A 24,750-nucleotide genomic window follows, 5' to 3' on the forward strand; every position below is an offset into this window, starting at 1 on the left:
CTCCTTCCCTCCCTTTCTACTCTCTCCTCCATTCAGTTTGAAACCTGAGTTCCCATGGACGGAACCATGGGGCTCATGCATGCTATGAAAGTTCTCTGCCTTAGGCTATACTTCAACTCTTAATATTGGGAAATTTCCACAGCTATTGAGAAAATACACTCTCCAAGAATCAGAACTAATTTAGTTATTATGACAGATCAAAAGAATACATGGGCACAATGCCCTCTGCTAATATTCTGTACTCATATTTCAAATGTATGTAACTATAGAAACATGTATATCTAAGGAACAGTCCCACAGGGAAAACGGGCCAAAGTGCGTACTTGAAAGATTCAAATTATAACTAATAGCCACCCTAAGATGGTTCACAGCTACTGGACATATGGAAGGCAAAACATTTTTCTGTCCTGATTTGGAGCAACAGAATCTCAAGAATGTGAAACAGGGATAACTTAAAAAAATGGATCTCTTCCTCCCTTGTCTTCATGGTGGTGTCCCTTCCTCTACCTTCCCTGCTCCCCTCCACCTCCCCACCTATCTGGATCTATTCCCTTCTGCCTCACATTAGAAAAGAAAAGGTTTCTGAGAGATAATGATAAAATTTATAGTAAAAGTCAGTGTAATAAAACAAAAACTAACACTTTGGAATTAGATAAGACAAACAGAAACCAAAGAGCTCAAGAAAAGGCCTGAAAACGGAAGCACACTTGTCCGCACACTCAGGAATCTCGTGAGAGCATCCAACTGGAATCCAAAACACATACTCAGAGGACCTGGCCCAGACCTGTGCAGGCCCTGTACATCTTGCTTCCGTCTCTGTCAGCTCCTAGGAGCTTTGCTATGAAACATGAGGAATTTTTAAGGATAATTGTTTACCTCTAAATTTCCTTTTGACATTTCTAGCAAACAGGCACGATCCTGTGAAAGTAGAGCCCGGAAGAGTAGAACAGGAAATGGTGGTGGGCTATATTAAGACAGCAAATATTACTTTTCCAGACAGGGTGGTATTCCTTTAGCAAACACTCCATCTGCTCTGTCATAGATGGATATATTTCCTTGTCTTCCATTGACTGCTTCCAACTTCCAAGCCATTGCTCACTTTTTAAAATCTAACAATGATGTCCTACAGCAGACAGGAAAGTCCTGAGCTAGTAGGAGTGCTGCCATGAAGCAATGCCCCAGTGTTCTCAACTTTGAGAGCTAATTCTGAAAGAACTTGAAATTTCTATTAAAATATTGCATAGGAATCCTTGGGTGCCCAGATCCTTCTTATGGTCTTATGATTGATTAATTCATTGGTTGGTTGGTTTATTTAATGGACTGATTCACTGACTATCTGAGGAAGGGTCTGATTATGTAATCTAAGATGTCTTAGAATGGAGACTCTAGTGCACCAGCCTGCAGAGCGCTGGGATTTCCGAAATGTCTGCCATCCTTATCTAACTGCTTATCCCTTTTGTTATATGTACGTGTTTTGCAGGCATGCGTGTATGTATGTGTATCACACATATTCCCAGAGCCCATTAGGGATAGAAGAATGCTCTGGATTCCATGGAGCAGACTCTCTTGAACAGCCATGTCAGTGCTGGGAACTTAACCCACGTCTTTTTGAAAAACAATAAGTCACCTCTCCACCACACCCCCCACCCCCACCCCCCACCCACTCCCACCCCCAATACTTATTCTTATTCTGATTTCTCCTGTTTACTTACTGACTGCATCCACACACCATTTCACTATGTTTACCTAAAAACACCAGCCAAATAGATCCCTAGGTCTAGTACAGGAGGCTGTACTTTGGAAGAAGGCAAACTCCTGTATACTTACACCCCAAGGTCTAATACATTTAGGGACTAAATAATTGCTTTCTATTAGGCGTTAATCATTTTCAGGCAAAGAAGTGTCAACCACTTAATGCAGTCGACAGGTTGAATCACTACGTTGAAGTCGATTTCTGTTGGTGGTGTTTGGTTTATGTTCATTGATGGGAGTCTAGAAGGAATAAGAATCCGTTAACTGGATTTCAACTTAAGCAGACAATTCGGAGCTTTCCAAAATCACTTTTGTTAAGCTGAAGAATAGACTTGCTTATTGGAAATTGTGTCAGACTGAAAAAAGCAGGAAAGAAACTATCAAGGAATAACTATAGGACCTTTTCTTTATTATTTTTCATAGGAGAAAGCAAAGCATGCTGGGAAGGTGAATACAGCTGTATCTTCTCTACCAGTCCTGTAAATAAGGAAGCAATCACTTAGAACAGCATGTCAGCCACCAAGGAACCAGGACACTAGGACTCTTTCTCAGAGAACATGGTGTGTGTGCAGAAACACTTAGAAGTACACTATTACTGTACTTTTCTGTTTATTAAATGTGCATTATCAGCACTGTTACATTGAGATTTGGAATACAAGTACAGTTATTTTGACACAAACTTATTTTGAAACCTACCTTTGTTGTTCTTGATGCATTTTGTGGCAAAATTCTAATTCACATTTTTACAATAAGTTTTCCTAAGATTAGGATGATTCATTGGCCATTAAGATTTTTTTCAACAATGGCCTGAAGATTTTTGCTCATTGGTAGAGTGCTTGCCTAGACTATATCAGATCCTGGCTTTCTCTCCATACTCCATGGATGAAGAAAGGAAGAAAATAATTACTCAAACAATAGAACTCATCAAAATTAATTCTTCAGTATAAAGTTCAATGGAATTTTAAAAGTAATGTATTATCTATAATTGAGAAAATATTAAAATTAACAAATATAAATTGCATAAACCACTTTCCTAAAGATTTTATGTCATTCACAATGTACACATTTTAGAAAACTCTAAGAAGCACCATGATTACTCGCTACATTATAAGTAACAGAACGATGAAACCTCTGTGGCTGTTACTAAGATACACAGTTTGAATCCTGAGTTTCAAACCCAGTTGTTCACTGGGTCTTACTGACTGAATGCCAATAATATCAAAGTGTTTTGCTTTTGCTATTGAAATATGAAGAAACATTAAACATTAGACATATGATAAGAAGTTTGGAGTCAGGCAAACTTGGGAAGTGCTCCAGTCGGAAAGCACCAACTTCAGAGAGCGGAAGTCCCTCCTCCTGATGCTACCTTATGAACTGTGAGGCACCCCACAGAACGGAAGACTTCACGCTCTTAACACTGGGATTTTCAGGACTCAAGGAGGGTGAGCATAGAGACTGTAGGCTTGCTGTCTCCAACCCGATGGGCCTCCTCCCCTGACGTCTTTCCTCAGGGACTCAGCCTTTAAAACATGGCCCTGACAATTTCCCAGAGGATACCAAGATGTGTCTAAGAAGAAGTGATTTCTTTCTCCTCAGTCATTTCTCCTACTAGTTTACTATTCAAATTCTTAGCCTTTCTCAAATTTGCTTGTTATCCTCTAGTTCTGTGCCGGGCTTGTTCATGAGGCTGTATTTCTAGTAGACAGGCACTGTGTGTCACTTCTTTTTATGTCTTCTGAACTCAGCATAGAACAGGGAATGTAAGGACACAGCTTGCATTTGTCAACCAAACTGAACCGTCCTTTTGCTCTTTGCTCATTGCAATCACAGATGAGTGCGGTGAAGCTCAGGAAAAGCTTACCAATATGTGGGAGCCTGGAAGGAAGAGGCGTGGGGAGCTAAGGAAAGTCAGTGAGCCAACTTAAAGCCTCAAAGCTTTATTTACATCTGATCTTTGTCTACCGGGATGTCACTAAGTCTGAACTTGCTTTTCAGTGAAAGCTATGGCTGTGGCCCAGTTATTCCTGCCTGGCTGGTTGATACTGTTGTTTTCATTATTGTTTCTTTCTTGATTGTCGCGTTGACCAAAATACCCTAGAGAATGAAAGGGGAAGACTTCATTTTAGCACAGTTGTAGTAGTTTGAATCCGTAGTCCGTTGCTGCACTGAATCCGGGCCGAAAGCAGAGCATCATGGTAACAGGAGTGTGCATGCACATGTGTGTGAACACTAGTATGTGTGTGTGTGTGTATGTGTGTGTGTGTGTGATGGAAGATACTGTTCATGTCCTTGGTACACAGAGAGCAAACAAGAACAGAATGAGGAACAAGAAATGGGTAAAACTTCCAAAGTCAAGCATTTTGTGACCTACTTCGCTGGTTTCCAGCCCTTCCTAAAATAGTACTGAGGGACAGGTACTAAAGGTTTAGCATATAAACCTGTGGAAAACATTTCCTATCCAAGCCATAACTTTTATAACCTCATGATTAATTTATCACTCTCTTATGTTTGTAAAGTTGCTTGCATAAATGATTACAAAACACTGAGGTGTAAAAATAAAACCAAAGCAAAACTGTGCGTAAAATGCATTTTTCCTATATCAGACTCTCTAGAGGGTTTAAATTAATTAATTAGCTTATTAATTAACTAGCAGTTATGTTTTGTGTTTGACTTGGAAGTGCGTTGTCTCTCCAGACTATCCTGAAAGACCCGTGAACCTCTCCCTGTCTCAGTCTCCTGAGTTTATCAATAGGGGACCTTATCTCTTCAACCAATTTGTTCCTGCATTCTGCCCTCTGACAACTGATCTTTCCCAGGCCACACCAGCTGTTTACTGAAAGAGTCTGCGTGCAAGCCAAGCATTTGCTCATGTGATTTTTCTCTTTTGCTGACTGCCACATAATTCTTAATGATTAGACTCTGTTATATCTTTACCAATTCTCTTCTTTTAAAAGGCTGTGAGAAAATAAATCAGGGCTAAGTCAGGGAGATACAGAAAGCGAAGGCAATTGGAGAGACACATGGACAAAGGAGACACCAGCGGAAAGGCAAGGAGTGACAGGGCACAGACATGAGTGAATCTGAGACCAGACTGAGGGGGCTCATCTCCAAAAACAAACTTCATGTGACAAAATTGATTATCCAGGGTATTCAAATTCCCAACTCTTATTAATATTTTATCGGAGCCAGAGGAGCTGTGGACACTGCTAGCACAGGCCTCAGCACCCGTGGTTCTAAGCTTTGCTCGTACAAAGCCACAGGGTCACATGGCAACTCAGTTGGTTGAGTCATTTTGTGTAATCTTTTATTGTAAGAGTGTTTTTCACAAGGACCTACTGATGACCTCCACTTTCTCCTTGGAACAAGAGGTCAGATGAACGCTTTTTCCTGTGTTTCTGTCTCCTTTATCTCAGTTACAGAAATACTGGATGACGACAGGAGTGTGAACTGAAGTCCATGCCTTACTAATGGGAGAAAGCTGGAGTTCTCCTGCCCAGCATCTCCAGAGATAGAGGTTTACGGGAAGACTCTGAATTAGTTCTGACTCGCTATTACTGACCTATGTTAGCGCTATCAGGTACAAAACAGCTAAAATTCTGATATGAAATGATGTAAATACTTGCTGCTCAGCTGGAATAAATGAACCACCTTTTACATTTTGCTTTTAATCCTTTTACATTGGTTTCAGAAAAATAGAAATTACGGAAGAATAAAGGTGTAATGTGTAGATATTTCCAGCCCTTATTTTACTTCAGGTATTAAAGTGGATTATAGTATGAATCTGTTTTAAAAGTAATTCTGATTACATAAAATTTACTATTCTACTGCCTCTAAAATAAAATAAAGTGCCACAATCTCTGAGATTCTTAACAAGATAAACAATAATTAATGCTGTCAAGTTGGCAGAAGTTAACATCACCTAGGAGACTGGTCTCAGGGTATCTCTATGGGGTATTAACTTGATTGACTTAATTGAGGTGAAAAGACTTGCCCAGTGTGTTTGGCACCTTTTCCCAAGGAAGGAGACCAGGGACACAATAAAGGTGGAGACCCTGAGCTGAGCTGCACCAGGCTAGTACCCACTGCTCTCCCCTGACAGAAATCACAGTGTGACCTGCCGGTTTGAGCTCCAGCTGGCTTTATTTCCCCTTAAATTGCTCCCTCCACCCCGAGCATTTTAATAACAGCAAGATATTAAAACAAAGAAAAACAATAAGAAAAATGTTTAGCTATCTCTACTTGCAAAATGTCTTAGTTCAACCCTGGCTACGTCCTCACCTGTGAGAGAACCAGTATTAACAACTCTCTCTGTACTTTCTTCTCCAGCTAGCATGTGAAGGGTCCTCTGAGAAACCCTATACATTTAGAGAGGTTTTCTAGACTCAGTGAGCCTGATTAAATCTATTATTATTATTATTATTATTATTATTATTATTATTATTATTATTATTATATTTTTGGCTTTCCAAGACAAGCGTTTGTCTATGCATCCCTGGCTGTCTTGGAATTCATTCTGTAGACCAGGCTAGTCTTGAACTCACAGAGATCCACCTGCCTCTGCCTCCCGACTGCTGGGATTAAAGGTGTGCGCTACCACTACCTGGCTGCTTATGACTCTAGGAAGTTCATTTGCAGGGATTGAGCTGCACATAAATTTCCAAGTCAAATGTATACAAAATTTCAAAAATGTTATCTAAAAATCATTTTAAAAACAATCATTTCATTAAATTTGGAAAGGGTGTTATTTCATTTAATGGCTGTTATTTCTGGGAACCAGTGCTCTGAGATCTAGCATTTCTACAACGGTTTACTGTTTTATAGAGAATTTAATATTTTTTTGTATATTTCTTAGAAAAATTCAAAGACCTGTTTGTTTCCCTAACATCTTTTGACCTGATGTAACTTCTCATCTGAAAGTCCAACCACTGGCTTTTCAGAAGGACATTTCTTTCTAAAAGACACTGTTACGTGCTTGATATTTTTCTCTTCCTCTGCATGTTTTATTTTATTTTATTTTATTTTTTCGGAGCTAAGGACCGAACCCAGGGCCTTGCGCTTGTTAGGCAAGCGCTCTACCACTGAGCTAAATCCCCAACCCCCGCTCTGCGTGTTTTAAAAATTCTTCACTTACTTATTATTTATTTTTGCATGCATGGGTAGGTCAAAGGACATTTATAGAAGTTAGCTCTCTTCTTCTATCATGTTGGTCCCCGGAATAAAATTTAGATAGTTATCCTCTTTGACTAGTGTATTTACCCACTCATCCATCTCCATGACCGTTTGTGTGCCCTTTTAACAAGTAGTCAATAATTAATACAAAGAACAACCAAACAGGGTAAATAGTAGCAACTCCGAGTGTTCAGTGCAAACAGTGCAAACACAAGATTTCACTCTGAGATAGGAAAAAGGCTGTGGATGCACTAGCAAAGCAAGCATTTCCAGGATGAAATTCAGGAGTAGATACCTGTGAGATGATAGGAGGGCCACTTCACTGTGAACAGATGGCTCTGAAAAAATATAACACGATAGTGGAAGTATTTCAGTCACACCTTCATACTTAAAGAAATGTTTAAGCTGCCCTTGGAATTTTGAACCACACCACAGCATCTTAGGAAATGGAACTTGTTCCTTAGGGCAGTGAAAGAGATAACACCCAAAGAGCTCAAGCTCCTTCTTCTAACACCAGGGACTCCAGTGAATGTCTTTTCTCCTACTTTTCCTCTTGCCTCTTGAGAAAAATTACAACACTAAAGCAATCCAGTAGTTATCACTGTGTAGTTGAATTAGTTATTTTGTCGATGGGCTATAATAGAGTACTGTTACATGTACTTGAAGAGAAAATCTCCCAAGAGACCTGAATAAGTAAAATGGAGTTTTCATTAACTGCTGGTTGGACCAGCCCAAACAGATTAGTGGGAAACAAGCATTCTCCAGTTAGTTTGAGATTTTGAGGGCAAAATATACAATGTGATGTATACAGAAAGGCAGCTCTGGACATTTATCTGCAGAGGGCAAACGTTGTTTACAGAAGTGGAGAGATAACAGTTAAATGGTCAAGCAGTTAACCTTTAGCTCAGGGTCATGATTTATAGGAATTTAGGGATGGTCCAGAGACCAGTTTTACCCAAGCTAGTTTAGCACTTTTAAACATTTAAGAGTGCATGAGGTGATAAATCTATAGTTCAGTACTCTCTATAGTAGTACCATGACCAAAGGCAACTTAAGGAAGAAAGTTTAATTTGGCTTACAGTTGTAGAGACCTAGGTGCCCATAATGGTGGGGAAGACATGAGGGCAGGAGCAGGAAGCTAAGCAATGACATCTCATACACAGGCAGAAAGAGGGCATAGGGAGGATGGGCATACGCACTGGAGGTGGGAGGAGCTAGTTGTTCAAAGCCTCCAGTGACTTACTTCCTTCATCAAGGTTACATGTCCTAAAAGTTCTATTTATTCTCCAAATGGGCATCAATAACTGGGAACCAGCTGTTCAAACACATAAGCCTGTGAAAGATATTTCTCATTCAAGCCAAGGCACTAGTCACAGTGTTTGTCCTTCCCATTTATTTAACCGTGTCAATTTAGAAAAATGCAAATCAACAAATGTGATGTTTCAATTCTGACTGAGCGATGGGTCGTGCTCAGTCTTTCTGGCTCAGGACTTCCCAAAGTGGGTTCCATGTACTGGTTCCCTAACAGAATTCTTGCATTGTTTCAATGAGAGTCCTTTAAATTGAAGCCTCTCCGTCTGCATAATCATGTAAGATTTGTATGTTCATTTTCCATAGCCGTATGGGCTGCAGAACTTACAGATAGACACTTCCCCTTAGAACAGGAAATGCAGAGACAAAGAAGGAAGAAATGTACTTTTAATGAACTACCTGCATGCATTCATTATCTTTAATGAGCCCACTGCCCTCCTGCACTGTTGTGAAAAACAGTAGAATGGTTATTAGCATGCTTGGAATGATGAAACCTTCAAATATCATATAAACACATTCTTATAGGATAACTAAAATTATGTTGTTTTCATTAAAGATTTCAAACTAAGGAATTCAGACTGGGAGTTACAAGCAGCTGTTGCCTGCTGAAGAAGGGGAAATAATCCTCTCCCTCTCAAACTGCTTTTGGTCATGGTGTTTTATTATAGCTACCCCAAGATAACTTATATTCCAGCATCCGGCTTTTAATATATATATATATATATATATATATATATATATATATATATATAGTCTTCTCAAACCCTCCCCTTCAAATATTGAATGGCTTAGACACCTTAAAAGTTGTCTCCCATCCCAGGGATGGTAGCAAGTACTTAGGATTCCACTGAAGAAGCCAGGTCAGGAGTTCTACAGGTCTAGGCAAGACAAGGCTACATCATGATACCCTGTATTCAAAAGCAAAACCAAAAAAGAAACAGATAAACATACTCATCTTCTCTAACACTATCTCCTACTTTCCCCACGTAGCCCCTTGAACAGATCATTTCCGTAAACGTAGATAAACATAAATAAGAATGCTATTATTTCTCTAGCTTGTGAAGACATTTACTGATTACATTTTCCATGCCAGGGCCATTCTTTTGCTTCATTTAGCAGTGCTGCTCCAGAGAGCAGTTTTTATGTATTAGGACAACCTTCTTGTAGTAGTTTGAATGAGAATGGCATCTATTCACTCATGTATTTGAATTCTTGGTCACTGGTGGAAGATTTAGGAAGGATAAGGAGGTGTGGCCTTGTTTGGAAGAGGTGTGTGACAGGGATGGGCTTTGAAGACTTTAAAGCCCATGCCATTCCCAGTCAGTGCTCTCTGCCTTTTACCTGTGGATAAGGATGTAAGCTCTCAGCTAGTGCTGCAGTACCATCCCTGGCTGTCTGATGCCATGTGATCCGATGATAGTCCCCGACTGACTCTGGCCTTCCGCAACTGTGAACCCCCATTTATAGATTTATTTTAGATGTTGCCCTGGCTATGTTATTTTGTCACAGCAACTGAGAAGTGATTTAAGAGTTGGTACAAGGGATTGGGCTATTGGCGTCGAAACCTTTACCATGCTGGTTTTTGGAGGAATGTTGAAGATTTGGGACATTGGACTAGGGAAATGGTTGAATATTCTAAATGGACCTAGTGGGCCATCCTAGTAGGAAGTCGATAAACAGTAATGCTAAGAACCATAGAGGCCCAGATCAAAAGGGTCCAGAGGGGCATAATATTAGTAGCTGAGGTAAAACAAACAAATAAACAAAAAATCAAAAACTACTCTTGAGGTATTTTGGCAAAGAATGTGGCTGCTTTCTGCCCTTTTCCTAAAAATATACCTGAGACCAAACTAAAAAGCTTCTACTAATTTTATTGGCACAGGATATTTTAAGACAGCTTAATATTGACTCCGTCCCACTATTATTAGTGCTCATCTGTTTGCAAATCTACAATAAAAAAGGATCAAGCTGCGTGGAAACTCGGAGTTTGGGGAGAAAAAGACCAAAAGTAAATTTAATGTTGGAGTCAAGGCTTGCTCTGAAAGAGATAAGATAGATGCCTAATACTGGAATAGACTAGAGAGACAGATGGCCTTAGGGCAAGTCTCCACTCTCCTAAAACTCTAAATTGTGAGAAGGAAGTGCCTGAGGGATTTTAAGCTCCCAAAAAGCAATAGCAAAGAAAAGATTGTGCAAATATAATTCAAGAAAGGGGTCAGGCTCCATCCCTAGGGCCCAGTCAAGTCTGGTGTGGCATCAGTCAAGTGGTTCTGACTTTAGAGTCATGAAGAAAGCCTAAGTAAACGAGTTGTGGATTCTCTCTGTGCAGTTTAAGAGAGCCACTAGGGCCAGGCATGTGACAGGGAGGCCCTAAGAAGACGTTTCTTGATGCTCTGAAGTGAAGCCCAGGAATGTTGAAGTCTTAGATCTGTGGAAGTCAGCTTTAGACAAGAAGTGGAAACAGATATAAGCTTATTGTACTCAGCAAAGCAGGAGGAGCAGAGCCATCTAAATCCTTTGACATCAGGCATTACATGGGTGCTGGGAAGCAAACTCTGTAAAAGCAGCAAGTACTCCTTTTTTTAAATCTTTTATTGGATATTTTATTTATTTACATTTTAAATGTTATCCCCTTTTTAGGTTTCCCCCTCCAAAAACCTCCTCTCCCCTGCTTCTGTGAGGGTGTTCCCTCACCTATCCACTCATTCCCTCCTGCCTCCCTGCTCTAGCATTTCCCTATACTAGGGCATCCAGCCTTCACAGAACCAAGGGCCTCGCAGTTGTAAACTTTAATGTGAATGCTGTGTGTTGAACTTGGCTCTCTGAAAGAGCAAAACTGCCTTTAACCACCAAACTATCTCTCAAGTGTCAGAGGTAGAATTTGAGCGTGTTCTGAGGTGGGTCTGCTTGTGTCTGGTTCACATTCACAGTTTGGCCCAAGGTCTTTTCTCAGAAGAGAGAGAGGGGTTCCAGGGAAAACAGTGTTTATAGAAGCTGCACATTGCTGAGGGACAGAGAAAGCTCGGTGGATTTTGTAAACTGGCTGAAGGGGATTTTAGATGAGGTAGCAGGAACCAACTCCTTCAAAATGATCATCGGCCAGTGTTACACAGCTGCAGGGACACAAGTCTACCTAAAGTGATCCCTTTTGGAAAGGACAGGCTGATTTCTCATAGAAATGATGTATTTACAAAGCTTTCTCTTTATGCATTCAGTTCAAAATTGACCCTTTAGAAATGACACAACCCTCTAAGATTTCTACGTCTTTCTTGACAGAACAAATTCAAAGCTCCTTCTTTGAGTACAACTTCCAGGACCTTTAGTTTGGATTCCTCTGAGATGCATTTCAGTATTAGAGTCTTATTCATGTAGTTCCAAATGAAGCTGAATGCGGAGTTCAGCATATAGTAGGGTCCTAATAAATATTTGGTGCATGAAATCACTCATGGTTTCCTTCCAGTTTTCGTAATGGCAGCATCATCTTGTGTTTCTTCATCCACATTGTTTCTGAAGTGTCTTGGAGGCTTTGATGTGGGATATGGTGGGTGTCATGCTCTAAGGTTCTCCTCCATCACAGGGGAATAAAGGCAATACTATTTGATTACTCTCTTTTATTCTCTGTTCTAGATCTTTCTCTTCATGTTAGATTTCTGTTCAGTGCATGGCCTTGCAGCTAAGCATTGGACTGAACAATGGGACGCCAATGGAGGAGTTAGAGAAAAGATTGAAGGAGATGAAGGGGTCTGCAAGCCCATAGGAAGAACAACAATATCAACCAACCATATCCTACCAGAGCTCCCAGGGGCTAAAGCACCAACCAACCAATGAGTACACATGGCAGGAGCCATGGCAGCAGGTACTCCTAACCACCAAGTCATTTTTCTAGTCTCTATTTTCAGGTTTCTTACCTTCAATGAAGTCTCTTACCTAAATAAGATATTTTCTAGCACGCATCTACCAGCTTCAAGCAGATCTTTCACTCTTTAGCCTGACAGCTCTAATCTCTGTGTCTGTTTCTATTGCCTTCCCTTCTCTTTGTCCTGGTGTTCACATTGCTTCCCACTCTATCTCTCACAAGGACACCAGTGTTTAGATTCAGGACTGTCATAGCTCCATTAAGATCTTATTACAACATCCTTGAAGAACTGTCTAGCAAAAACCCTACACAACTGAGGTCATTTTTTGAGATTTTGGAGAACCACAGATATTTTGCAAGTACTACTTGTTCCACTGTGATATGGAAAATTCACATGACGAAAGTTCATTTGTAGTATATATCCCTCCCTGGTTTGGTTTTGTGTTTTTCTAACTTGTAGTTTGACATCTTTAAGCTGTCTTTGGGTTTTGCTTTGTCATATTTAGTTTTGTTTTGCTTTGTGTTACAAAAGAAACATTAAGTACATAATTTATAATCCTCATTAGAATAATGTTAAAATGTACTACAATAATAGCAAATATATATTTTTGTTCTAGGATGTTGGAATACAGGCAACTGTTACTCAGATGTTCTATTTCACAGAACTAAAAGTTCAGAATTGAGAAAGCAGAAAGAAACATAAAATTTCTGGGTGAATATTTGGAGGAACTTTTCTCAGATAACCTTGACCAAAGTGTCGTATGCCTTATGGACACATCATTTTGCAATCTTGTTGCCTGCAAGTTAAGCATTAGTGGAATCCTTCCCCCTCTGTTGACCAATGACAGGAACATTTTTGATAACTGTGCGTGAAATACCTCCTAGTTTTTAAAGGACAAGCTGTGTCCTTCCTGGCCAAGATGTAGCTGTGTGACAAACAGAACCCTCCCACAGGCTGAGCCAATAGCAGGCCACCATAGACTAATGAATGAGAAGACTTAAAAACCCATTAGCATTCTCCCAAGTGCTGTTTGCTTTCAGAAAACTGAGCATAGTTTCTCTGGTGTGCACTTTTCAAACACACAAACAATTAGGGTATACATTTAAGTTATGTTTGTTAAAGATGATGTCACAGATACAGTATTTTTCTGTCTTCTTTGCTCCTGTGTATAAGGCAAAGAAAAGCTGTTTTTCACATTTAAAGATCTAAGTATGGGCATTTTCATCAATCAGTGCATGACAATAGAAATCAGCGATTCTGTTCAGAAAACAAGTTCAGCATCCTGTTGGCTACAATTGTAGAACAGACACATAATAAATAATAGAAATTATGTTATTCACCTTTCTATGACCCAAGAAACATAGAAGTTTTGTTTTAATACATCTGATATGAAAATGCAAAATGTATAAATGATGCATGAATAAAATCATTGAGTTATTTAAAAGGAACATCCTAAAGTTTGTTGTCCATGCATTGTCTCTGCTATCTCTTCATAAACGCTAAAATAATGAGAATTGAAATGGTTATAACTCCTTTTCTACACTTAAGGATCACGGTATCTGAGATGGCTAATCAGTGTCTTTAGCATTACAAACGATCAGAATTTTCCTTCCACAACATGTTTTCTATGAAAAATTTCTATGGAAAACTATATAGCAAACTCATTTTAATTATTTTCCCAGGAAAATTACAAATTAGGAAAGTTTTGCATTTAATAACTATCAAATATGGTATAAGGCATAAACTTATCGAATAGTCTATAAATTTACATACACGATCAATTTTTAATCAGGAAGAACAAAAATCAAATATCTTCAATGACATCATTACAAAAAGATCCCAGCCAACAAATACAGAAAGAGTGATAGAAATTGAGTACTATTATTTCGTGAACACCATAGGAGTAATTCTCACCAAAAAGAATTTTTTTTTTGTATTTCATGAAAACCTTGGCATAAAATGATTTGGAAGGAGATATTGTTTTTCTTAAATCAGATGCGGCTGCACTTTGCTTACTCTTTTTGGAAGGGAAGAGGTCCTCACAGAACAACAACAATGACGACAACAACAACTAAACTGTGGAATATACCATCCAGTGGAAGAACTGCAGTCATCAAATACAGGAGAAACTGAGACCTTGGGTCTCTCTATATGATGCCTGTGGACCATGAATATTTGACCTGAAGCTACAAAGAAGGAGACAGGAAATCCCGCATGAAGATGTGCTGTGCGAAGCATCCAACAGGAGTTTTTGAAAATAAATACCAATGAAATAAAAAGTAAATGAATGACTTCAGGTCTCTTTGGATTAAATATTACTAAGCACACATGAAAACTGCAATCTATGCTCCTTGATTAGATCCTGGACTAGGGAGAGACTATGGAACATTTGAACATAGCCTCTTAAATAATAGGGCTGCACCGCTGTTGCTGCTGCTGCTGCTGCTGCTGCTGCTGCTGCTGCTGCTGCTGCTGCTGCTGCTGCTGCTGCTGCTATGCATCCTGAATGAGCTTCTTTTCTCTTCATTCTGGGAAATTCTGGTTCTTAAGACACAAAATGCTTATACCTTAAGAATGAAGGTAAATCTAGTGGGGTGTGTGTGTGTGTGTGATACTCTGAGGTAAAACACACATCTGTGTACCCATTGTATACTTTCCCAGGGCCAAAGGTATATACATTTATGAACATGTCAAAGTAAGCACAGGCTGGTAGCGCCATCACCGAACATGGCCAGCGGCCAAATAAAATTAGAAGCATTGCAGCCTCCTTTCTCTACAGACCTGACAGAAAAGTGAGTTTCAGGGGTCTGGTAAATGATATTTTAGAACTCAAAGTATTTAAGGAGCAGACCATGACAATGGTTAAATCCCTTTGAGATACAGAAGAGAGAATGGCTCAGATGCCGAGACGATGTTTTTATATTGCACTATACATACCAAAGTACAAAGTGAAGTCTTTTCAAGCAGTTTGACGGTCTGCATTTATGAAACTCACAGAAGTGACTGCAAGTGAGTCTGGCTTTCATAGGTCTGAATGCTGACCTGATAAGGGGAATTTGCAGCAGGCTAAGAAAGGGGAGGGGGAGGGTTAGGGGGATGTTGGCCCGGAAACCGGGAAGGGGAATAACAATCGAAATGAAAATAAGAAATACTCAAGTTAATAAAGAAAAAGAGAAAAAAAGAAAGAAAAAGAAAGGGGAGAAGCAACTGTGGGTTAGAAGGATAGAAAATGGGGCAGGCTCTGAGGCTTTTAACTCTTTCCAGAAGAAGTCGCTCAGCATGTCCCACTTCTCTAGCTGTTGTTCTCAGAGGTAGTGTTTCAGGCTTAGTTTCCTTTCGCTTGAATTCTGAAGCTGATGCACATAGTTTTGTCATATGTGCTTATATAAATTTGTTCCTTATTCCTGTAAGACTCTGATACAACATTCATTATAAATCAGCACAGGGTAATTGATCTTTGGTTCTAGTTTCTCCTTCATCTTTATAGATGATGCCTTAAAATAAAACATGAGAAAGCTGGGGATTCCAAACTATGAAAAACAATATATGGGAGGCTCTTCACAATAGCCAGTGACCTATGGGGACCTTAAACCGGGACATTAGGTGAGACAGAAAGAGGACACCATAATAGGGACCTGGGTCGGGGTGTGTGAACGTTTTTTTTTCTGAGACCGGTCAGCCCTAGCGCCACCCTCAGGCAAGTGCTGGCATTGAGCTTCATATTTGCTGACAAGGAGCAGTTTCCTTTCTTGGGTTTTCCTCCATACCTCTTGAATGAAGGCTGCAATCCTGCTGTTATTAATTTTTGAGGCCGTTTCATTCAGAAGGACAGTGAGAGTGCTTATTGAAAGCTTGTTCAAATCTTTCTTCTTTGTCAACTAGCTGCTTTTCCCTGGTAAATGTTCCCTGTCTTGTTCGACAGGAAGAGCCTCAAACCGGATGTGTTCTAACCCGTGTGTTCCTGTATTCCACTCCTGTAAGAAGCCAGTTTACTATAACTTTCATATTTCAAACTAAAATGTTGGAAATATCACAAGAATTTTCTTCTGATATAAAAATGAAAAGAGTCCAAGGAGAACTCTTAGTCATCCATCAAGGGTTTGCAGATTGTTTCCTACTGCTATCTATTTCTCTAATGAGCATAGTAGATAGTAAACTAAACAGGGTAAACGTCCAGCCGATTAGACCTTTCATTGTCGGCCCCTGTTCCTGAGCTGCCTTCTCTGTCAAATAACCGAGGCTCGAGCCAGAACACAAGGGCTGATTTTGAATACTAAGGTCACTCTCTACAATTTCACTTCAGATATGTGAATTTGTTTTAATTAGATATTGGTATGCATATTGACTAATTTCTTATTACTTGTGTCCTATAAAAATAAAACTGAATATATACATGATGTTTCTGGCATCTAATTGTACGTGAACAAGGCCTAAGAAAGATTAAGCCAGGCCCAATCCCAATATAGATGTGGGCGGGGCTTCAGGCAGGTCACATGCTCCCCAGCAAAGAAACGCTTAGCAACCGGTGGCTCCTGGATGAGGGTCAATCAGTTCTCTTTAGGGATGCAGTCTCTGATGGACATCCCTACACCCTTGCATAGACAGACAGAGCTAAGGGGACTTGCTGGGTTTAGAAAAGTATACGTAAGTTGAATGGAAAAAATGGTGAGGGGAAGATAGGGAAATTTGGAACTGAAGAACTGGAGAATAGATCTAACCAAAAATTAGTATATGTATCTATCAAATTCCTAATCAATAAAAGAAAAATAATCAGTCTGACTGACATTTCAAGAATAGCAACTAGCATCCATATACATATATATATATATATATATATATATATATATAGAGAGAGAGAGAGAGAGAGAGGTAGCTAGATAGATAGATAGATTGATTGATTGATATATATATATATATATAAAACAAACTACTAAAATAACCTCTGTTAACAACATGAAATTTAGGCTTTTAAAAGAAAATTAATTAGTCATCTTAATTTAAAATTGTCTTTATGTAAAGAATGTTGTAACAAAAACATCACCTCTACTTCCAGTCTATAAGAACTTGCTTCTGGCAATTTTAATTTTATTGCACTTCAGATCCAAATCGATAAATACACTATTAAATTACTTACTCTCTGAAGCATATGGTAAGCTGATAATTTATTTCCAAAGTTACTAAGAACAAACCAAACATCTATTTTAGGTAAAATAAAAAAAATACATGTTCTGAATATAAAAAGGAAAGAGGAAAGCAGGGAACGAGTAGGACAAGGAGAGGGAGTGAGGAGAAAAAGGAGGAGGAGGAGAAGGGGAGGAAGGGAAAATAAAACATAAATTTTTACTTCAAATCAAAATTGCAAAGTAGGAGCCAAATGACTGAATGCCTGGCTTGGTAGTGGAACAAGTTTGAGCAGAAGCTTGGATCTCATCACCATGCTGATAACAAGAGAGAGTAACGGCCAAAGATTGTGCTGGCTATGCCAGCTCAACAGCACTAAACTTTTTATGAAAAAGATGTGAACATTTCAAAAGTATAGTTAAAAAATTATCCTTCAATAGCTAAAGAGCTAACGTGAATTGTATCTTTGGAATTGGGACTCAGCCAGAATAAATACAGTCCTCCAGACAGTGTTCATTGATTCCGAGGAGCGCTCCTGCCCCGAATCTAAGTGAAAGGTCAGCTGGGTTTGCTGTCTACTTTTCTGACCAGCATGTTTGATTTAATCTTTTATTGTTTGTCAGGATTAATAAGGCATTGTTTGCTGTTGGCGAAACAAGTGCAGGGAGGGAGATAATGATGGCTCGGAGTTCTCTCAGTGTCCATGGGACTGACTTTGTTGGGTGATTCTGTCGCTTTCTTTATGTTTACTGCGAAGTGGGGTGGGGCAGGTTTACAAGTCTATCTTCTGTCACATACCCTCACTCCAGCAACCATCACCATCAGAGAAGGGAAGTGTGAGCATCTGTCTTTAACTTTAATTGGGTATCTTAGAAAGTGAAAAGGCCAGGTTTACAAAAGAACAAGGCATATCTGTGAGGGGAATCCTTGGTCTTGATTCCAAACAAGAAAGTGAGGGAAAATGGAGAGGGGATCATAACTATACAAACCAATTAAAATTCAGATTTATTTCAGTCATAAGGGGGAGGGTAAGCAAGAGACTTCCTGACAAACCCAAACTATGTAAACCCAGTTTCAACTTACGGTATTGGGGTTTCCCAATAGATGTCCAATGTTGAAGGGAACAAATGCTTGCGAAATATTACCATGACAAAGCTATCAGGCTCTAGCTGAGACACATGTAATTACTGTGCTTGGTCAACAGATGGCAGCATTTATACACGCGGATGCATACCAGTGTTTATTAATAAAATTAATGCTAAGTTCTCAAAGGTGTTACTATGAAAAGGCTGGCCTTCGTGAATTGGCAAATTTATACTATTTTAATTAGCATTTCCTCTTTACTAGGTATCTTTCCTTTTGTAATTTTATTATTTTTCCTATATCCACTGGTCACTCTGTTACAGTTGTATCTCTTTTATGTAAGAAATTTCAAGAAACTTCAAAACGAAGATACTTCACTCCCTCCCCTGTGTGTGTGTGTGTGTGTGTGTGTGTGTGTGTGTGTGTGTGTGTGTGTGTGTGTCTGTATGTATGTGTGTACATACATACACAATCACAATTTGATTTGTATAAAGCTGGGTCTTAAGTAAAAATGTTAAGAGAGGGCATCCACTGGTATGATCAGAGGTCACTATTAAATAACCTTTTTTGTTCAGAAAATGGGTTTTCAACGATGCTTTCTGGGTTTTAATCTATACTGGCCTCTTGCCAATCTATAAATGCCCATAGCTGATTCTGTCAGTGTTTTTTGATTTACAGATTAAGTGCTTCATGAGGCTTAACATAGCAACACAAATATTTAAATTGCCCCCACATTTTACAACCTTAATTGCTGTATTTTATATAAAAGGCGCAAAATGGATATTGTTATTGAAAAAAAATTGGATGCACCCAGAGGACTTGGCATCACTGAGAGCAAAACATGGAACATACTGAGAAATCAAAAGGGCCCGCCGAGAAAGGTAGGAGATCCCTGAACAGCAACACCCGCCATTCCTAAAGACCAGCCTAAGCAGAGAGCACGGTAGTTTCCATCCATGGGGAGCTGGATTCCCAGTGTTATGGTCACAGTAACAACTGTGAGCTTTAAAAGGAATAATGCAGTTTTAGTAGCAAAAGAGCAACTTAAGAGGACTCAAAATGCTACAAAAATATTACTATATGTTACAATTGACTTTTGCTGTTTCTTTGTTTCCAGACAGCATGCTTGTCTGGTGCTCCTAAAATGTTTCTGTAATGACAGACTTGCATGATAAGACTTTTCTTATATTCACCAGGTGAAATATACTTTTGTGAGGGAAGTTCAAAGCCTCAGCTGTGTGGATTGGTGGGTCTGCACTGCCTGTTCTGAGCTTCCTGACAGGACTATATCACCCTGTAGGTTCTCTATTTATTTGAAATACTCATTAGAAGAAAAATGTTCCTAACAACTAGTAGGAAATGTTTTTGTAAAGTTAACACACCTGTCAATGTTTATATCTTATTAAAAGAGAGGAAATCTGAAGGTAAACCTGAAATGTATTATTTGGGTAGTGTTTGCAGCCAGCTGTATACTGTGTCTGGCCAGGGACTTGTTCCTGGATTACTCTTCTCACTCATAGCCCATGTTCCTTCAGTAGGAAAGGTGAGAGTTTCCGGGGGACTGAGCTGTTTCTTTAATCAGGGTAAAGTCTTCGCAAATGCTTCTAATCAATGATTGAGTCATAAGAATAGATCACAGTTAAGATTATTTTGATGAGTAATATTTTTCTCAGCCTTCTGATTTTATCTGAAACTTTGTCAATTGTTTAAAAAATATGTGCCAATTAACCTGATATTAAAAGAAACATTATGCAATGATGTTATAGATGACAGTACAATTCCAGACCATGAGATTGATACAAACATGACAACATAGTTTGTATTAGCTTGAACAGTGTAACATTATTTGTGAGTGCTCATGCCCATTGCATGAAGTGGGAAACTTTAGAAAATGTTGATAAACGCAATTTATATCATGTTATTCCAAACTGGAAAAAAATTAAAAACAATGTATTGGTGAGAGACTAGCAAGGTATTAAAAAGTAGCTTAATGATAAGAAAAGATTACAGCTTTTTGGAAGGATGTTAATACTACATAGTTGATAAAAATGATATTTATTGAATTGAACAAGGATTTAAAATTTTAAATAACTTTATTGTAAGAATGTATAGGTTTTTACAGTCTCACTTCTTTCTTTTGTTTCTGAGATTTTTGTTGTTTTTTTTTATTAGTATTGCGTGTGTGCGTGTGTGTGTATGTGTGTGTGTGTGTGTGTGTGTGTGTGTGTGTGTGTGTGTGTGTGTGTAAGATATGTGCTGGCTGCCTAGGAGCCACTGCACATGTATGGAGCTCAGAGGACAAATCTACGTAAGTGGTTCTCTCCTTCCTCCTTTACTTTATGTTTCAAAGACATGACTCAGGACATCAAGCTTGCATAGTTATCAGCTTACCCAGTAAGAGACAGCCATCTAGCCATGTTGCTTGTCCAAGAACTCATTTTGGAAGCAGGAGCAGTAAATTATTCCTTAAATCCATGAATGTTTAAAAATTTGCTCTATCACTATAAGAAAAGTAAAAACATTTAATAATGTTCTACTGGTTTATATTACGCACTGAATTCTCTCCAAGCATTATGCTATTTAACATGACAAGCTATAAGGCAGATGCTATTGCTGTCCATTAATACAAGAAGCAGAAGGAGAGTGCAAGCGTGGCTGAAGTTGCCTAGGTTACGGGAAAGGAGACTTAGACTAGAAGTTGAAGCCTCCAATTACAGATGAATCTCATCCTGTTAACTGGACGGGGAGGCTTTGCATTTTCGATTACCGAGTCAAATGAATATTATTTTTCTTTTTTTATTAGATATATTTCTTTACTTACATTTCAAAAGTTATTCCCCTTCCTGGTTTCCTGTCCATAAGCCCCCATTCCCTCCCCTCCCCCTTCCCCTCCCCTATACAGGTATTCCCCCTATACATCCCCCTTATTGCCCCCCCCCCCGCCCATAGTCCCCTATACTGGATTAACCTAAGGGAAATCCTGCATGACTATTTTTTACATTATCAAATATATTTTAGTAAAACTCTCACTGGCCTTTACCAACCAATATCAATAATTAGCTATGGAACTGTGGAACTTGAGATTGCACTTAGGACTCTTGGGGAACAAAGCCTAACCCAATTCAAGGGGCTTTTGTAGTTCCTTGGGGAGAAAGACTTATTAAAAGCTTTTTCTAACTCATGCACTTGGTTTGATGTTGTTGTTGGTTGTTGGTTCTTGTTTTTTGTTTTTGATTTTTCTATTTTGTGGACATTAGGACTCTTAGGAAAGATAAGACGTTACCTCTCAAAGAGACCACTGCCATCTCCAACTGACCGGAAGAAGTTTGATCATGACTTTGCCATCTCCACTTCCTTTCATGGGATACATAATATTGCCCAGAACCAGAACAAGGTTCGAAAGGTGATCTGGCTGTCTGTGGTGCTGGGCTCTGTCTCGCTCTTGGTGTGGCAAATCTACAGTCGCTTGGTCAATTATTTCATGTGGCCAACGACAACATCTATAGAAGTTCAGTATGTGGAGAAAATTGAGTTCCCGGCTGTGACATTCTGTAACTTGAACAGGTATGCTCAATTTATTGCTTAAATCATGATTTTTAAAATTAATTAAAGTATAAATTTACTTGGATGGTTAACGTAAGGTTTTCTGATGAAGTATTTAAAGCGCTGGCATCCTTAATTCGAACTTAAAATGCGAAGATAAGAAAGTAGAGGAGCTTGCTAATTCTTTCATTCATCCATTCAGTTCCCTTTCCCTCCTTCCCTTGTGCAGCAATGTGCTAGGTAAGTACTAAGCTCCAGGGTTAAGTAGATATTCAATAATCTGCCTTCCTGAACTTAAGCCTGCAAATGACAAAGAGTATCCATAAGTAAGTGAATAATTATTAAACCCAGTATAGCTATAAACCCAGGCTTTCTATGTAGAATAGAGCAGATGGGGAAGAACTAAGAAGGGAGCTAATGCACAGCACATGAAGATCCGAGGTTTGGTTGTTTATGTGATGAGATGTCTGCCTAGGTAGAGGCAAACCAGCTATAGACCAAAGGCTGTGTATTATGCCCACGTGCCTTAGGGCCCTGATCTCTGAAGAACATTACACTCAGCGGAGTTCTCTCTGCTACTCTAAAGCTCTGGGCTGCAGTCCACTGTAGAAAGTTTTAGTCACTGTACCAGGCCAGCAGTGAGAAGGACATTTTCCTCCCACAAGGTCTTCACAACAAAGCCTTGATACTCTCCATCGTGAGGCTTGAAAGATCTTATGTAGGGGTTTTGCAGGATGGAGGTGCTCTTTAAGACTCATAGGTTATTATGACAGGCAGGTGGGCAGATCCCTTCATCTTGTGAATAAACACACACACACACACACACACACACACACACACACAGAGCATATGTGTGTGGAGAGAAAGGCATAGCTCTATCTATCTACCTATCTATCTATCTATCTATCTATCTATCTATCTATCTATCTATTATCTATCATCTACCTATCTATCTATCCATAATATATTCATCCATTTTTATGTATTTCTTGTGAATCAGTTTAAGTAATGCAGTTTGCTTTGCTTCTAGAACTGGTATTTGACACACGTACATGTTCTAGGAAGTTTGTGTGACTCTGGTCCTTCAAAGCTTTAATTTATGCATTAACATGTCTGAAGATAATGATAAGTCAACCTTCTCACAAGAGAAAAGATCGTCAGTATTCTCTGCCTCACACTAGTCAAATGGCACGCATGCTGACAAAGGCAAGGCTTGCTTGCAGGTACACTTGACTGAAGGAGGCTGATACACGGAAGGACCATGTGAGGGGATCCACAGTCAACTCTTTCCAGGGACTCAACTGTAACTAGTGGGCAAGAATGTTTTCAGAAACTGAACACTTAAACCATTTTTCTGAAGAAAATACAGGAAGAAGATGTGATCCATCAGGAATGTTTTCATTCTGAAATGAATGTCAACAACTGTGAAGCTCCACATAACTTAGACAAGTTTCCCCCATTTTCACCCCCTTTTTTTTCGTCTCGGCATGACAAAGATTGCCCTCCTGGTAGTTTTTTGGCAAGAAAACCAAAGCTTTCTATGCCTCACCTCCAAGCCAGTGCTCCCCATGTGTCCTGGGAAATTTGGGGTGACACGGTGTTATCTACAGCAAAGTCCATGTGACAAAGGTTACGTTTTAAATGCGTGAAACTTCGAAGCTGGGGATTCCTTGAGTATCTTTGATGCCTTTGTGTCAGGTGGAAGAGAGGTGTCAGAGGCTATGCTTCCAATGCTCTTGAGTGTTAACTGCTTATCTGTAGGAGATTGACAGCTGATATGAGAAAATACTTCTCAGAGATTTATGATATCTACAAAATGTTCAAAATTTTTTATTAAGTCCTTGGGGACCAGGTATGTGTCTGTGGAGATTAGAATGCAAAACACAGGCTTTCCCTATTTTGACATAACTGACAGTTCTTTTGACTAATAACCAAGTTATAAAACAGAAAATTATGAGTGTGTAAAAATGCTGAACACAAAAAAGGAAAAAACATAAATTTAAGGAAAAAGCAGTAATACTATTATTATTATATTTTTAGAAAAGGACTACATTCTTATCAATTGCAGTATTTAATAGTAACAGTGTATTTCTATTTAAACAGTGATGCAAAGTTGTCAATGACCTCATCAACATCAGTCTCTTAGTGCATTAGTGTCTGGTATAGTCATTTTCACATTCAATATAGTTTTCATATATTAAACCTAGTAGATGCTTGCTGGAGTTGTAAATCTACTTCACTTATAAATTAGTAAAAATATCCATTAATTTAAAATTGGGAAAAGTTCCTTTACATAAAGCAGTATACGGACAGAAGAGCTAATCTCATAAAGGTATATTTGGCACAAAGTCATAAAAATTAAGTTGTCTAATAGATTCAGGAAAATGAACAATTATTCATGGAATTTTAATTTGGAGCCACATTAATAAATTATTAACAGCTCTATATAATATTAAATTCCTGCCAAATATCATCATTATAGTATTCATCACATGTTTCTATTACATTTTGCCAAAAGCATCTAGTTTTTTCCTTCTACTAATATTAGAGAAAGTGCCTTATGGATAAGAGTTCATGTGGTTAACCATTATTTCAAAACACATGGTTCAAGTTCTTTGTCTTTATAGTCATTGTGCTCATTTATGTTCCCCAAATCTGTGTAAAGGTATGTGCACATGTGTGTATATGTGTGTATGTCTATATGTGTGTGTTCATGTGTGCATGTGCATGTGTGTGTATGTGTATGTGCCTATGAGTGCATGGGTATGTTTATGTGTGCATGTGCATGTGTTTGTGTTTGCATGTATGTTCATGTGTGTATGTATGTGTAGGTTGTATGTGCATATATGACTATGTGTGTGTGCATGTGTGCATGTGTGTGCAGGTGTGTGTGTTTGCATGTGTGTTCATGTCT

At 38.9% G+C, this 24,750-nt stretch overlaps 1 protein-coding gene across 1 annotated transcript in view; it reads left to right on the forward strand.

Moving 5' to 3' along the window:
- Window positions 1-17,754: 17,754 nt before the first annotated feature.
- Window positions 17,755-24,750, forward strand: part of Asic5 (acid sensing ion channel subunit family member 5) — a 28,827-nt gene continuing 21,831 nt past the window's right edge. Inside the window, exons 1-3 of the mRNA NM_022227.2 lie at window positions 17,755-17,767; window positions 19,063-19,174; window positions 21,551-21,857. Of these exons, the coding sequence (NP_071563.1) occupies window positions 19,135-19,174; window positions 21,551-21,857 (347 nt within the window). The 5' untranslated portion in view covers window positions 17,755-17,767; window positions 19,063-19,134. The remainder of the gene's footprint in view (window positions 17,768-19,062; window positions 19,175-21,550; window positions 21,858-24,750) is intronic.

Source organism: Rattus norvegicus, chromosome 2 (genome assembly GCF_036323735.1).
Source record: "Rattus norvegicus strain BN/NHsdMcwi chromosome 2, GRCr8, whole genome shotgun sequence".
In the NCBI taxonomy this organism is placed as follows: domain Eukaryota; kingdom Metazoa; phylum Chordata; class Mammalia; order Rodentia; family Muridae; genus Rattus; species Rattus norvegicus.